The sequence below is a fragment of the Bidens hawaiensis genome, unplaced genomic scaffold, assembly GCF_021521415.1.
Source record: "Bidens hawaiensis isolate Kalapana, Puna unplaced genomic scaffold, B.hawaiensis_p1.1 tig00017348_1, whole genome shotgun sequence".
NCBI lineage: Eukaryota > Viridiplantae > Streptophyta > Magnoliopsida > Asterales > Asteraceae > Bidens > Bidens hawaiensis.
Genome location: NW_027492625.1, coordinates 380,807 through 397,715, shown reverse-complemented (window position 1 = coordinate 397,715; position 16,909 = coordinate 380,807). Strand labels below are relative to the sequence as shown.

General features: G+C 42.2%; 1 protein-coding gene across 1 annotated transcript; it reads right to left on the bottom strand.

Moving 5' to 3' along the window:
- Window positions 1-14,466: 14,466 nt before the first annotated feature.
- LOC143553655 (uncharacterized) lies at window positions 14,467-14,904 on the bottom strand. The gene has a single exon (XM_077043600.1). It carries the CDS (start codon window positions 14,902-14,904, stop codon window positions 14,467-14,469), a length of 438 nt encoding a protein of 145 aa, XP_076899715.1.
- Between the last annotated feature and the right edge of the window lie 2,005 nt (window positions 14,905-16,909).

Below are 16,909 nucleotides of genomic sequence, written 5' to 3'. Positions count from 1 at the left end.
ATGATTCTTACTTGGGGAATACGTGACATACTAACCAATGAACAAAGGACACCTGGCCAGGTTGTTATAACCGTGCACATGGCCAGGGTGCGATCCATCCTATCAGCTGGTGAGGCGTGTCCAGGTTGTTATGCTCATGCACATGAGATGTATAGCTCAACCTATCACAAGAGGACACGTGTCTAGGCGGTTATCAAAGGTCTTCTGGAAGAGGACAGCTGCCCCAATCATCTTCCATCATCCTTCGGCTATAAATACCTTGTCAAACGGTATGAGGTATCCATTCACTCACCTATATTCTAACTACACTTAGTCTTTATAATTCAGTACTTTCTCGATTACGAACGTTACTGATTCTCATGCCGGAGGGTGGTTACAGGAAGATCCCCCCTCTTGTCCTTCCTGTAACGAGACTCACGGTGTCTGTTTTGCAGGTTCCGGTCACTGGACTTTGGGAGGTTGTACTCATATCTTGGTTGTAATTATCATATCCTACCTTGTGGACTCAATGGATCCAGGACCCATACCCGGGGAGTGGATCCGTGTTTCTTCAGCATCGTTTATCACCTCGTACTGTAGCGCTTTGATTTTCAGTCTTCGGGCTTCTTGTTTGCACTCTGGTACAATTCCTTCTCGCAAGTATCGGATGATGGGGGCCATCCAACTGTATCCGCCTGTCTCCACGTTTCCGACGGTCTTTTCCAAGATGGATGGTTGTCCGATGGTTTCTACCCGGACCTCTTTTGCGAGGTGATCGAAGGCCACCGAGGCTAACTTACTGAGAGCATCAGCCTTCTTATTCTGACCTCGGGGGATGTGTACCACCTTTGCTTCCTGGAAGCCTTGTAACAACTCTTTCGTCTTTTTGAGGTACTCTATCATTTTGGGGTCTTTTGCCTCATAGTCCCCATTCACTTGGTTGGCCACTAGCAAAGAATCGACGTGAGCCTGGATACGCTTGACTGACATTTTCTGCGCCACTCGGAGGCCAACCAATAGGGCTTCATACTAAGCTTCGTTGTTGGTGCTAGCGAAACTCAATCGTATGGCATACGTAAATTCAGTCCCCTCTGGGCCGGTAAGTATTATACCCGCCCCGCTTCCATCTTCGTTGGATGCCCCATCTGTATTTAAGTTCCAGACCGGCTCATTTTGGTTTTTTGGGCGTTCCTCTCTGGTATCTTCTAGGGATGGAACTTTTTCACTTCCCTTTGATGTTTTCGGAGGAGGAACCTCTTCAATTTTGGACGCCGGAGCTTCGGTAAGGAAGTCGGCTATCACTTGCCCTTTGAAGGCAGTTCTTGGTTTGTATTCGATTGAGTATTCTCCCAGCTCTATAGCCCACTTAGCTAACCGGCCCGATATCTCTGGCTTCATCAATATCCGTTGAAGGGGCTTGTCGGTCAACACTTGGACTTCATGTGCCTGAAAGTACCGCCTGAGCTTCCTGGCTGTGTAGACCAGTGACAATACCAGCTTCTCAATAGGGGAGTATCTGTCTTCCGGTCCCTTCAGGGTCCGACTTACAAAGTATATAGGGATCTGAGCTCCCTTTCTTTCTACCATCAGCGCCGAACTGATGGTTTGGTCTGTACATGACAAATAAAGAGTCAACTTCTCTTCTGGTAACGGTGAGGTGATTAAAGGAAGTTCGCTTAAGTGTAACTTGAGTTCTCGGAAAGCCTCGTCAGCTTCCGTATCCCAACAAAACTTGTTCTTCTTCATACACCTTCTTAACACCGCCATAAAGGGGAGAGTTCGATCTGTGATCTTTGAGAGGAATAGGTTTAGGGCGACTAACCTTCCTTGTAGCCTTTGCACCTCCTTGATGTTTTTCGGGGGACTCATCTGAACCAGGGCTTCTATCTTCTCAGGGTTTGCTCGGAACCCACCTTTGGTGACCATGACCCCCAGAGACTTCCCCTCTTCAACCCCAAATGAACACTTACCCGGGTTGAGTTTCATGTTAGCTTGGCGAAGGGTGTCGAAAGTTTCCCGGATGTCTCTAAGCATCCTTTCTTCATCTGTGCTCTTGATTCCACGTAAATTTCCACATTTCTCTCTTTTTGGCCCTCGAACAGTCGATCCATGAACCGCTGGTACGTTGCTCCGGCATTTTTCAGGCCGAATGGCATCTTTGTGTAGCAGAAGGTTCCTTCGTCTGTGTAAAAGGCGGTTTTTTCTTCATCTTAGGGGTTCATTTGGATCTGATGGTATCCTTTATATGCGTCCAGGAAGCACCAGAGTGGATACTGGGCGAGGGACTATCTTTTTTTCAATTTCTGGGTGGGGGTATGAGTCTTTTGGACAAGACTTGTTTAGATCTTTAAAATCAATGCACATGCGCCAGCTATTGTCAGATTTAGCGATCATCACGGGGTTCGATACCCAGCGAGGATATTTGACCGCCCTTACTATCCCTGCTTGCACTAACTTAGCGGTTTCTTCCCGGACCGCTCGGATCTTCTGAAGCCCCAGGCTCCTCCTTTTTTGCTTGACTGGTTCCATCCAGCGAGATTCATCTAGGGTATGTTGTGTCCAGGTTCGGGGGACTCCCATCATATCCCGGTGAGTCCAATGCAAATACGTCCGAGTTGTGCAATAACAACTCCTTCAGACCTGCCTTTCCTTTGTCAGATAATTGTGACCCTATACTTACCGTCTGTTCAGGGTGCTCTCCGTTAAGTACTCATTCCTCCATCCCCTTCCTTTGTGGTATGTTTCGATTAACGCTGTCTATTATGAATGGTGGCTATTCCCTTGGGAGTGGGAAATCTCATGTATCCGTGAACTGTGGAGGGGACGGCTCTGAGTGCCTTCATGCCTGGTCTGCCTAAGATGATGTTGTATTTCGAGGGAGCTCGGACTACGGAGAAGCGAAGACATACAGTCCGAGTCTTCTCTCCGTCTCGAAGTGTGAACGGCAGGTTAAGGGATCCCAGTGGTTCCACTACTTCCCCAGAAAATCCCATCAAGGGGCATAAATCTTCTTCTAGCCTCTCCTGGACGTCTTTTTGTGACCTTCGGAAGCAATGTTCATACATTACTTCAACTCCACTACCCCCGTCCACATGTACCCGGGCCACTCGGTGCCCGGCAACGCTGGCCGAGATGTTCAGCGGCATTTCCCTGGTTTCACTTTCGGTTACGCCGGGGAAGTGCACCTCTGCTCTTGTCCATTCCATGTTCATCGGGGGAATTCTTTCCTCACAGTTTTGAAGGGCCGTCCCGGGTTTCCATCTCCCTCTTCTCTTCTTCGTATCATATTGACAAAGTGCCTGTCTTCCTCCTCTTCCTTAACCCGGGGTGTTGGTTCTTTAGCCGGGGGTGGCAGCTGCCCGGTTTTCAGAGCTGTTTCCCATAACCTTTTCAGTTGGACGCAATTTTCTGTGGTATGCCCGACACTCTTATGGTAGTTGCAATATCCGGCGGGGTTGGGTTTGTATGCTTGTTTGAACGGACTCGGGGTTCTGATGGGATATTTGGCTTTATCTGTTGCCAATACGTCTTCCTCACCCGGGCTCATCCTTCCCCCGAACAGAGGTCGATATCTCCCTCCCTCCGGTCGAATACTGGGGAAACGCGAGGGGTGGTGTATTGAGGAAGGCACATACCCTGAGTGGTTCCCTGGAGGTCGGTACGGCGTGAAACGGGATCTGTCGAAAGGTGCTCGAATCTTGCCGGGGCTCGCATTTCCCAGACTCTTTCCCCCCCGGAGATTTGGGTGGGGTCTTCTTTGTTTCCCATTCTCGTAGCTTGGAGCCTGTGTATTTCCCTCGGACAAATGCTCGAACCCGATCCATCAGTTGGTCGAAAGTGGTGGGGAAATCTTCCCCCAGTTTTTCTGTGAGCTGGAAAAACCTCACTCCATTTATGAATCCACTGATCTTCATGACCTCTGGGATGACCTTGATGTTCATGCTTTCTGCTACGTACCGATCCATGAACTGTTCCACTTTTTCTTCGTCCTTCCTCCGGATATGCAGGATCTCGTTGGGGTTTTTCATGGCTTTTCTTTGCTGACTGAAGTTTCGCAAGAATTTTCCCCTCAACTCCTCGTAACTATCTATGCTTCCTGGCTCTAGACTATCGAACCATACCCTGGCTCCTCCCGTCAAGGTTTGGGGGAACATTAGACACCAAGCAGGCATGGTCCATCCACTGACCATGCCCGCACCTCGGAAAGCGTGGAGGTGGTCCTCGGGGTCTTGCGTTCCATCATACTTATCCAATGTGGAGGGGTACCGAAGCTTTGGAGGCAGGGTTGCTTCGGCTATACGTCGGGTGAACTTGGACACATCGGAAGTGTCTGTGGGTCGGTAAGGGGCATCTAGAGTGCTTGGAGCGGGTCCTTCCTTGCTTTTGACTGAAGACAGGAAGGTTACCAACGATTCTAGGAGTACAGCGGGATTTTTGGAAGGATCAAACTCTTTTTCGGGTTCTTCCTCGTTCTTGAATCTTGGGGTGTCAAATGATAGGCGTGTCTTGACGGTGGCAAGTTTGTCTTCCCTTTCTTGTTCGTCTAGGCAGGCCTTGAACGCGTCCCGATGAGTCCGGATGAACTCTGGGGTGATTTCCCATTTTTCGCCGGCTACGGAGACCCTTTTCTAACTCCTCCCTGGCATCTTCCTTTTCTGTCTTGTCCTCTATGAGGACCGGCCCCTCCATTTCTCGTGAGGTTAACATGCTGGTTCCTTCGTTTACCTTGGTGATGGTGGACTCGTCCCCGGTTCCTGTCACGATCTGGGATTTTCCCATAACGTTTTGCTCTAGGTCTTGATCTACCATCTTCTCCGAAACCGTGGTGTGGGACTTCCTAGTTGCAGAGGTCCCACGGATGGCGCCAATGTAGAAACCTCAAATTAATCTGGATATTTTATGTATGTTTGGTGGATTATGAGAAGTTTCTTTAGTGAATTCGGAGAGACAGTTTTTGTATTGAAAAGAGAGTATCATATAAGTTTTGTACATGCCATTACAATGTCTCAATCCCTATACATATATGGTTTTAGGGAATCTTCTTCCCTTAACCGTTATCTAGTGATACACCCTATTACCCAGCGGTTCTTCCATTATCCCTTGACTTGAGTAGGCCCCCTCCTTTTATCCACCAGATGCTTTTCTTATGCTTCAGGTGGACGTCACTCTGCCTTGATGCCTCTGACTAAACTGGAACCCGCCAGTGGTTGACTTGTCTTTTTGTCTTAGGGGAGCTTTGGGCTGGGCCTGCTTTCTTGGGCTGGATTCTATACAATCTCTTCATCCACCAACACATGTGCAAACAAACTTATCAACAATTAAATTAAAAAAAACTAAACAAAATCATAAAAACTTACAATAACAGTGGTGGCAACAGCTTCCTTGCCGCGAAATATCATCCCAAATTGCAAATTAGTAGCCCTAGAAACGTAAAATACCGCATTAAAAGAAATGATAAGGCAAGGAATTAACCAAACCATATTCGATGAGGCAAGAATCACACCACGAACCTTTGATTCATCACATATTAGTGCAATGGCTACCATGTATCTCCGAACTCCTCCTTATGAACATAAAATTAACATAGTTCGTTGATTTGCATAGAAAAACAAATGTCAAATTAATATATTTCAAATAAAGTTGAACCTGACTGGAACCAAATCAAAATTTCTCCCATAGATTTTCATGAAAATTGAAGAACTTACTTTGTCAATTGGAAACCTCTCCATGGTTGCATATACGTACTTCTATTACATTGCTCTATTCCCTTTTTGACTGTATTAGTTTTCTCTAATATCAGTAAGCAAAATTTATAAACAAAAATCTACATTAAACACTCACCTCGTCGGAGTTTTTCTCAGTTGTAGATTCAAAATTAACCAAAATGAAATTAAATCAAAACACATTAGTAAAATAACACGATAACTACAAACTATAAAAAAAACTTAATGATGAAAACGATTACTGTGTTTGTGTTTGATGAAGTGGAAGCTCCACCTGCAAATTGTGGAAAATGGGGAAATTATTGATTTGAACCAAAACTAAAAACGAAAACCGGGTCTGCGGGGAAGAGATGAGATATTCACCACTGTTCTAATGGCGAGTCTTTAAGTGGTTTGAAATTATGGTGTGATAACGGCCGATTTTAGATTCTAGTAGAGGAGAAGAAGGGGGTACAAGATTAGGGTTTCTTGGATGTGGTGGAAGGAGTTTGAAATTTGAGATTTGAATATGTTGAAGAAAGTGAAACCTCGAATAAAGAGAACGATGAAAGAGAAACCAGAAGACGTGAACCTGTTGAACACGTTAGTATATTAAAGTTGGGGCTGACACGTGTCCCAAATGGAATGTGGGGGTGACACTTGTCAGAATATGTTTTCATTTATTATATGTAGAATAGATCTAATAAATATAATAATTTTAATTAATATAATAATTATATAATGGAAAATATTATTATAATTTATTATAAATAGTTATTATAAAACAACTAAAAGCTACATATTGTTAATACCCAACCCATTTGACTCGGTATACTTGCAAGAGCTGCAAACCTACATCCATGATTTGATGAACATCCAAATTAAGTGATCTATAACATGTTATTTTAGCTATGTTTCTTAAACCGCCATCTGTATGTCCATGTGATACACGAGATTGAATACAAGTAATTATGAAATTAAGACAAACCTTTTGTTCAAGTTGATGATTCTCTCAGAGAATTTTATAAACAAATGAATAAGGCCGACGGATATTTATATCACAGATTCATAAGTTAAATGAATTGTGTTTCTATCTTAAACATATGTAGAAGGCAAAAAATTATTTTCGCCTTTAAAATAGTTCATATTTACAGGTTATCGACATATTGATAAAATATTAAGCTTTCTAATGCAAGAAATTAATTCTGAAAATTCATCTTTTCAAACAAAAACATTTAGTATATATCTATCCAACTTTGTCATTAGTTTCAGCAAACACAAGAACATACAACCATGAACCATTCATAGGCACCAACAACTTCATTGCCGTCACATGAAGTGATCTCACTCTCATAACACCAAAATATTATGCTTAAAAAAATTAGAAAAGAGACATTTGAACAAATATAAAATTGTCAAAATTTGGTGGTGTTCAAATCACCTCTCATGGAAATAGTAAAAACATACTTTCACAAATTGAATGCCATATGGATTTATACCAAGAAGGGTCTGTCTACAAAATTTATCTCTTGCAAAATATAGTAAAAGTAAGATTTCTTAAAAGGATTAACATTTACTTGCAAATGGAGTTTCTTTAACTGGATCAAGCTTTGGTTGAATGTTGAATAGCAACAAAGGCTTAGCAACATGAATTACAACTGCATACAATACAAAAAAAAACAAAAATAAATAAAACAAACCAAAACAAAAATATCTAATGAACACAAACCGAAACATACAAGGAAAGTAACCACCAATCTACCATGACCTCCTTGCGAGTTGTAGCTGAACCAAAATACCAAGAAGCGGGGCGTTGTTATAAGTAGCACACTTGGTTTGTTCATAATCATCTATATGATCAGCAAGTTTGTCATAAGCATTAGACCCAATAACAATATCACTGGTCAAATATATTACAAAGAATTCATTTAATTTTTTTTCTTTCATATAAAGCATTTGCAACCCATACGAAACATTAATTAAGATAGATTACTGATGTGTATAAAATTATACATCTTTTAAGCATTAAATAAACTCTATAAACTGCTACTTCTATCAAATAACATAGCGCAGAAGGCTACTTATCATAATTAAATGCAATATCAGGTAAACCCAAGCCTCAAACAAAGAAACAAGCGAAAAGACGAAGAAAAACGGAAGAAAACACAAGAAAAGCAAGAAACACGCCCCCATGCTTTTGAACACAAGAAAAGACAAAAATCTACAAGAAAAGACAAATACTGAGGACAAAAGCACGGGGCCGTGGTCACCTTTAACATAAAGACAAAATAAATTAAACACATGTCAATAAAAGAACGGGGGTGTGCCTCAGGAAGCACACCCTCGTGGTTGAGTCATCATGTACCATCTGACAATATGCAACTGGGACACGTGGACACGGGGCCGTGCTTCTCTAGGCACGGGGCCGTGCTTCCCTCTCCAGACAGTCTATAAATAGTGGAGCATGTTGCACTCATTTGGTGTGCCTTGAAGAGAGTTCTATACGGTTTTCACTTATAAAAACACCCACTAACACTCATATTGAAGATCTTGTGGAGAGTTTGAAGGCTTGGAGATCATCATCATCATCAATCGTCATCATCCATCATCATCTTCATCATTAAGGGAGATTCATCCACATTTGGTTAGATTATTCTAGTTTGATCATGTGCTTGTTATCTTCATCTCTTTTGATGTCATTAACCATGCTAATTATGAGCTAAACTCCATTCACTATCTAAATTCTTTGAAGAAGCTTTGTTTTACTTGATGATTATATTGAACATGTGGTTTAGTTTAGTAAAGTACATGGTTATTTTGCAATTATCCTTTGATGAAAAATGTTTTATCACTTTACTTCAACAAATCAAAGTTGATGATTAACAATCATTCATGATTTACTCATGTTTTTGGAGACTAGAAATGGTAAAAAGAATACTTTGATAACTTATTTAAGATAAAACACGAATCCTTATATTGTACTTAGAAATGATGAGATATAAGCTATGATCTATTTCTCTAGTTTTGATAATTCTGAAATAACATCGTTAACACGATTGCTTAGGTTATCATGCTAGTTAAAGAAATCATATGTTAATGGAATGTGCAATTATAACTTACTTAAATCAACAAGGTGAGGTTGTGTGACTAAACTATAACCATCCGAAGTTGTTAGGATTGGTATTTAAGAAATCGAAGTCAATCATAATCTTTCTACTTTACTAAACTACTTGCCAACTCAAATTGACATTCTCGTGGTAGCATGACATTAGGAAAGGGTTGACTTTAAAATGCGCATTCTACTTTCTTTTATGTCATAAGATATGCTCACTTAGAAATGAGGGGCTATTCTATCATACATTATTATGACAAGTTTATCACATGTTCACTTTATAATCACCAAGGACAAATGGAGTGGATTCTTGGATTTAGATGGTAACATTCATATAATTAAATTACTCATTTAGAATTTCTCGTCTTGGTCACCTATATATATATATATATATATATATATATATATATATATATATATATATATTATCTCATAAAAGTTAAAAATCAACCCCAAAATGATTAAAACTCTCCGATTAAACTAAAACAAAGATTAATTATTAGAAACATTTGTGTCCACGGATCGATGCTTGGTTCTTACCAATACTGTTCTACATATACGATAGGTACACTTGCCGTGTTTAGTCATAGTAGAAATCATTTTTATAAATTTAAAACACGATCTTGTGCGAAAGCTAAATCGTCTATCTTTCATATTTTAACCGCAACGCACACACGCATCAATTACAATACCCCCGAAGATAAAAGATTTAGTGAACTTAGCAATAAAATAGCAAAATGGTGCATAATTCATTTAAATAGTAAGATTTGATGGATTATTTTATTGAAAGCAAAATAACAGGCGTTTCGTTTAATTAATAAACAAATAAAAACATGAACAATAAATAATTTTGTTTATTAACTTTATTTATAAAATTCTAGGCTCAGCTCGTTTTACATTCGCCAGTCTCGGTTCGCTTGACTTATGAAAGCTTAAACTTGGCTCATTTCACGCACTACGAGCTAGCTCTAAATAATAAATATAAATATATAATAAAAAAAATAGTTAGTGTAACCCGTAAACACTACTGTGGCTCTTAAAACCAAGAAAACCAAAGGCTGGTCTCATTTCTCTTCCCACCGTCACTTAATATCTACTCAATAGTCAACCAAAAAATTCAAAACCATCCAAATCAAGTATGCTGCACCAAAAATCTACAACACAAACAACATCAAAATATACAATCAATTTTAAAATTCATAAGAAGAAATAGCACCAAAAATTATGATATTTGTCACCATTAATCACATAAAACGTTCATAATATCATTCATTTGATCATTTTAAATGTCAGGCAATACCAAACCCTATGTTAAATATCACGTCATCCATTTGATCATTTTAAATATCATGTAATATCAATTCCTTTTGATCATTTTAAACTTCTACTGCAAACAAATATAAACCATCAACCACCCATCTTTCTAGCATATATAAATTCCATATTACAACTTTTTGTAAAAATACCTTGCAGTTATGTCACATATAGCATACGTCACTTACGACCGCTGTGTTGCAGGATATTTCCTGTTTAGCAATTGAGATAGAAAATCACAAAAATACAAGATTTTTGCAAGAAGAAATACTAATATTAATCCACAATGCATTTCTTCCATCATAGCATCATAGAAACACATATCACCACAAAAAACAGACTTTTTAAAAGCTTACCATTACTCGAATCAGAAAACTACACGGAAAAAATTGCATTTCCTATTATGTGAAGATATTGCATTTCCTATGATCAATAGCCATAACTCGGCACCAACTTACTTCACATCAATAAACACACGTATAAACAAACTTATCAGCAACCTAATTAAAAAGCCTTTAGCAAAATCAACAAAAACTCACAATAATTGAAATCAGTTACCATAATCGAGCCTTAATTTATTTCATGTCCATCAACACATGTGAAAATCAGTAACCATAACCGATCCCAAATTTACTTCACATCCATTGTAGAAACCTCAAATGAATCTGGATATTTTATGTATGTTTGGTGGATTATGAAAAGTTTCTTTAGTGAATTCGGAGAGACAGTTTTTGTATTGAAAAGAGAGTATCATATAAGTTTTGTACATGCCATTACAATGTCTCAATCCCTATACATATATGGTTTGAAGGGAATCTTCTTCCCTTAACCGTTATCTAGTGATACACCCTATTACCCAGCGGTTCTTCCATTGTCCCTTGACTTGAGTAGGCCCCCTCCTTTTATCCACCAGATGCTTTTCTTATGCTTCAGGTGGACGTCACTCTGCCTTGATGCCTCTGACTAAACTGGAACCCGCCAGTGGTTGACTTGTCTTTTTGTCTTAGGGGAGCTTTGGGTTGGGCCTGCTTTCTTGGGCCTCACTTGGGCTGGGATCCTATACAATCTCTTCAACTCCCATAGTCTATTACTCATGTTATTTATGACATGAGCAATAGACTCAATTCGGGCTTTACAATTTCCTTCTTTCTTAGTCTTCATATATGTTGGGCTTCTGGGTTACTGATTGGTATAATATGGGCTTCTCATGGATGTACAACCGTCGCCGGCCCATCTTATTTTAATTATGCAGGCGGTAAAAAGATGTGGTGGAGATTGAATTACACGCTTCTCCACGCAGTGATTAATATTCATCTCCCTAACGTCCCATCTCATAAATCACTCCTTTCATTTTACCTTTCTCTCTCACCCTATTCCGGCGACCTTTGTTTCCCCTTTGGCTTTCGTTCTTCAATCAGGTTAGTGTTCTTCTCCTTGATCTTCTCTCTTCTCCTTCACCATGAGCCGTGATGGTTTATCCTCGACAACCTCTATCCTAACCCAGGATCAGATGCTTCTGATATGTGCTCGTTACCAAATACCTTTATCTTTGTCACATCTTTTGCCTGAACCTCATGAGACGGCTCTTAGTCGTCCCGAGTTGCTTACCTTGTACACCAGAACCCTAGAATGTGCCAACATTCGCTACCCCTTGACGGAATTTCAGTTAGCTCTACTGAAATTTCATAAGTTAAGGTTCGATCAGGTTCACCCCTTAGGTTTTCTACGTGTGACCCACTTTGAAATTGCTTGTCGGGCTATGGAGGGTTTCGCAACCGTGCCTTTGTTTCGTCGATTTTACCGTTTGAAGGTGGACGGTGATTGGTTTACTTTTGAACGTCGCCCTATGAACAAACATCCCTCATGTTGTACCAGGATGCCTACGGGATTTAGCCCCAAGGAATGGAAGAATAGTTTTTTCTTTGTGTCCCTTAATTTTGCTCCGGGCTTCCGTAGTCGACGACTCACGGATTCTCTTATTCGTGACACGTATCCCCGACCTCCACTGCCTCAAGAAGATTTATACAAGTTGTTGATTAGCAGCCCTAATGAAGCCATGACTTATCCCGAACCCTTGTTGTGTATGGCTGGATTGAGCCGGATATGGTCAGACCCTTCTACTCGTCCGGCCATATTCGACGGCAACCGAGGTTCCTGACCTCCTGTTTTTTCTTTATGCTCGCTTTTTGTCATTTTGATATCTCTAACTTGTTATTCCTTTGTGCAGAAATGAGTTTAAAAGAGGCTTTGTTGAAAGGTCCTCTGAAGGCTGCTTCCTTCGTGTCCGTCCCTGTAACTCCTCCAGCCAGCTCAGAGACCGGATCTGCTTCTCCAGGTCGTCCTGTTTCCGATATCCACATTAACGCGTCAAATACCCCCAAACGGAAGAAAGCTTTGGCTAACGTTTATGGAGCCTCTATGAAACATCGTTTAAGGAATTCAAAGCGACCTTATCTGGGCCAATCGTCTTCATCCCGCCCAGGGACCTCCTTTGTAGAGCCTGTCCATTTAGAAGACGATTTCGAGTTCCAAGTGGAAACTCTTGCTGACAGGTGTGCATCCGTTGAGCCAGATCAGGTTCAGTTCGATTCCCCTGATAAGCATCTTGAAGGGTCCGACCTTGCTCCTCAAAGTCAACCTTTCCAGAATACGGAAGGACCAGATAATGAGCTCGTGTTCGTTCCCCCATGGGGTTTGAAGGCGGGGGCATCCGTCATGACGCCTTTATAAGCACATGATTTCCTTTCCTGTGCCATCCCTCCCGTTGATTCGGCTAACATCCGAACTTTGGACCGGGACCGCTTGGTTGGTGACTTTGGTACTCACTTATATAGAGCTTTAGCACTCGGGGCAGCCACTCACCAAACCGTTATTGATGATGGTCGGGTGTTGCAGCAACTGAAAGAAGAGATTTCCAGGCTTGAGCAATTGAACGAGAAGAACCACGGGAAGATTCAACGTTTGAGACAACAAGTTCTTCTGGCTCAGGACGAGTCTCTAGGTGTGCCTGGCTTGAAGGCGGAGCTGAAGAAGGCTCAGGACGAAGCTGCCCGTTTGGGTGTGGAATTATCGACATCCCGAGTAGAACAAATGAAGGTTTTGGGCGAAACTCTTCTCTTCTTCTTTTCTTAGTTTATAGGACTTACTTGTTTTTCTGGTCTCTTTGGTTGTCAGGTGGAAGCTAGTTTTAAGAAGATGTGTGAGGAGAACGAGAGGTTAAAGAGCGAGGTTGATGCGAATCGCGTCCACAAATACCGGTTGATGGGGGAGTTCCAGGAGAAGTATGAGAAGATGGAAACTCACAAAGACAAACTAATCGGAGATCTCCAGGAGAAGTATGACAAGATGGAGCAGGCGTTCAAACGTTCTCAGGCTGACCGGGCATGGATGGTGTCAGAGGGGTTCAAGCTGGTCTTTGGACGAGCTCGGTCTTGCCATGAGACTCGTTTGGTTAGAGATGCCATGACCTGTGCTGTTTTTTCTCCCGGGTATCAAAGTGGTTTAAGAGAAGGTTATGAATTTCAAGCTCAAGGCATTCCTCTCGCCGAAACACCCACCTATTCCAAGACCATGGAGGCGGAGGCTGAGGTAACTTTTGGTACCTATGTTGCTTATGAACCTCCGTTTTTGGAACAACTCTCAGCCGTTCCTGACATATCGGTGGAGGAGATTCGGGCCATGTCCTTGGTAGTTGACCCTCTCACTCCTTCACCCTAAGGATGATCATGGACTTACTAGGATTGCTATGGCTTTTGACGAACTCTCTCTTTTGCTGCTTTTGCTTACTTGTTTTTCGTAAAAACTTTCATATGTATTAGCCCCCTAGGGGTTTTATGTTTGATGTAACTGATGTTTACCCCCTTTAGGGGTTGGACTTGTTTGCCACTGGTTTAGTGGGCTTAATCATTTGAATCAAGCTGCACTTAGGGGTTATATGTTGTTATGTTGATAATTTTGCTTGATTGCTTAGGATTATTTGATCGTTTCGTTTTACTTGACAAGTTTATCGGTTAACCTTGCAGCCTATCAGCGAGGCCTCCCTCCTATCTTTTCATGATGGAGAGGTATTTGCTAATTTTTTTTAGTAATTGTCCCGGAGACTGGTCACTTGGTTAAACAGTTGGGTTTCACGGAGAAAACCTAAAGAACGTTTAATTTCATGTGAAGTATTAAATTACATGGCATAGATTGATCACAAAAAAACAAAGCATTAACGCCCTATTACATGGACTCCCTCTCGGAGAGGTAATTATTAGAATGTGACATAGTCACCCAAAGGAGTGTAGCCAGATATTGCAAAAAAACGTTATCGGGAAGTTCTTTGCCTTTCCTCCTTTCTTCTCTCCTCGACCGAGGCTCTTAAGCATAATACTTTCTTAATTGCATGGCATTCCACATACGGGGTACTTCTTCTCCCGTATGGTATGCTTGCTTGTAGGCTCCTTTCTCTCCTGCCCAAATGATTTGATAAGGCCCCTCCCATCGAGGTCCTAACTTCCCCGGATTTTCTTGTCGACTGGCCTCGTTTTCTCGCAATACCAGGTCTCCAACCTTAAATTTCACTTCCGTCACCTTGGCATTGTAATACTTTTCCATTGCCTTTTTGTACTCGACTTCCCGTCGGGCTGCTGCCTCCCTTCTTTCTTCGGCGAAGTTCAGATTCAGTCTGAGATCACCTTCATTCTCTTCCTCACTCAGTCGGGTCCGATGTGTGGGAATGTTTATCTCCACCGGTATCATTGCTTCGGTGTCGTAGGTTAAGCTAAAAGGTGTCTCCCCATGGCTATCCTTTGGCATCGTTCGATGGGCCCACAAAACATGGGGCAATTCTTCTACCCACGAACCCCGTTCTCTCCCCAGACGGTTGGAGATACCCTCCACGATGCTTCGATTGGCTCTTTCTACTTGTCCGTTTGCTTGGGGATGTGCGAATGACGTAAAGACCTGCTTGATGTGTAACTGTTCACACCACTTTCGAAAGACTCCTCCCTCAAATTGTTTCCCATTGTCACTCACAATGGTGTGGGGTATTCCAAAGCGACACACAATGTTCTCCTATGCAAACCTTTTGACCTGCTGTCATAGTGACCAGGGGCTTCGCCTCAACCCATTTAGAGAAGTAATCTATAGCCACCACGAGGAACTTGGTTTTGCCCGATCCCTCCGGGAAAGGACCCACAATGTCGATGCCCCATTTTCAAAAGGACCAGGAAGAGCTAACCAGCACGAGGTTGAGCTTTGGCTTCCTGGTGACTGGGGCATAAATCTGGCAACTGTCACATTTTCGTATTTCTTGCAAAGCGCTCAGGAACATAGCTGGCCAATAATAACCGGCTCGCATGGCCCGGGCAACAACCATTTTGGCTCCCATGTGCATCCCACATATTCCTTCGTGGATCTCCTGGATTATATACTCGGCTTCTTCGTAATCAATACATTTCAACGACGGACCCAAGTAGGATTTTCTGTAGAGGGCACCTGTAGAGGTAGGGTACCAAAAAGACCCAAATACCCTTAAGTACCACCCGCGGGTCACAGAGAATGTTCCTATAAGTCACCCGCGGGACATACGGATCACCCGCATATCACGATAGAGGAGGAACGTCCTCATAACACGCGCGGAAGCATCTAGGCATCCTCAAAAGTCATTCACAGGACAAGACATCTGTCCGCATAAAACAACTGGAGGATAATGCCAGCGGGACAGCTGTCACCATTCAAGTACTCTCTAGAAGAAGGCTCATGATCCTTACTTGGGGAATACGTGACATACTAACCAATGAACAAAGGACACCTGGCCAGGTTGTTATAACCGTGCACATGGCCAGGGCGCGATCCATCCTATCAGCTGGTGAAACGTGTCCAGGTTGTTATGCTCATGCACATGAGATGTATAGCTCAACCTATCACAAGAGGACACGTGTCTAGGCGGTTATCAAAGGTCTTCTGGAAGAGGACAGCTTCCCCAATCATCTTCCATCATCCTTCGGCTATAAATACCTTGTCAAACGGTATGAGGTATCCATTCACTCACCTACATTTTGACTACACTTAGTCTTTATACTTCAGTACTTTCTCGATTACGAACGTTACTGATTCTCACGCCGGAGGGTGGTTACAGGAAGATCCCCCCTCTTGTCCTTCCTGTAACGAGACTCACGGTGTCTGTTTTGCAGGTTCTGGTCACTGGACTTTGGGAGGTTGTACTCATATCTTGGTTTTAATTATCATATCCTACCTTGTGGACTCATTGGATCCAGGACCCATACTCGGGGAGTGGATCTGTGTTTCTTCATTGGCGCCATCCGTGTTTTGTGTTAGAACAACAATAGTTTTTGTTGGTTTTTTGGTTCGTTTGATATGAGTAAACTTCCTGAAGGGCCGACGGGAACCCCTGTACCTGATTCACGTGTAACTAACACAGAAGCACCTCCGGGTCTTAGTGTTTTTGCACGTATTACGACTCCAAGTGGCCGTACTCTTAAACGTGTCACAACTCTAGGGTCAAGAATCACCAATGTAACACCTGGGGGTTTTACCCTAGAGAATGTTACAACACCAACTGGTCCCACTCCCACAGATATGGGACGTGGTTCGGCACCAGAAGGTTCAAATCTGGGTAACCTCAGACGGATTACGGAAGAAACTCGCCGAAAGCGGTCAGTGTTGGATCTGGAAGATGATTTAGGTGACTCTGACGTGGCGAGATCTCATCAACGTAATTCCAGATCTAGAGGACATTTAACTTCTGAGGAGTGGCTTCATGTGCAACAACAAAGTTTGGTGGCTGAATATGAGCGCA

What these genes read in the sequence shown, in the direction of transcription:
- LOC143553655 (XM_077043600.1), bottom strand. Translation starts at nt 14,904, where the DNA reads ATGCCAAAGGATAGCCATGGGGAGACACCTTTTAGCTTAACCTACGAC.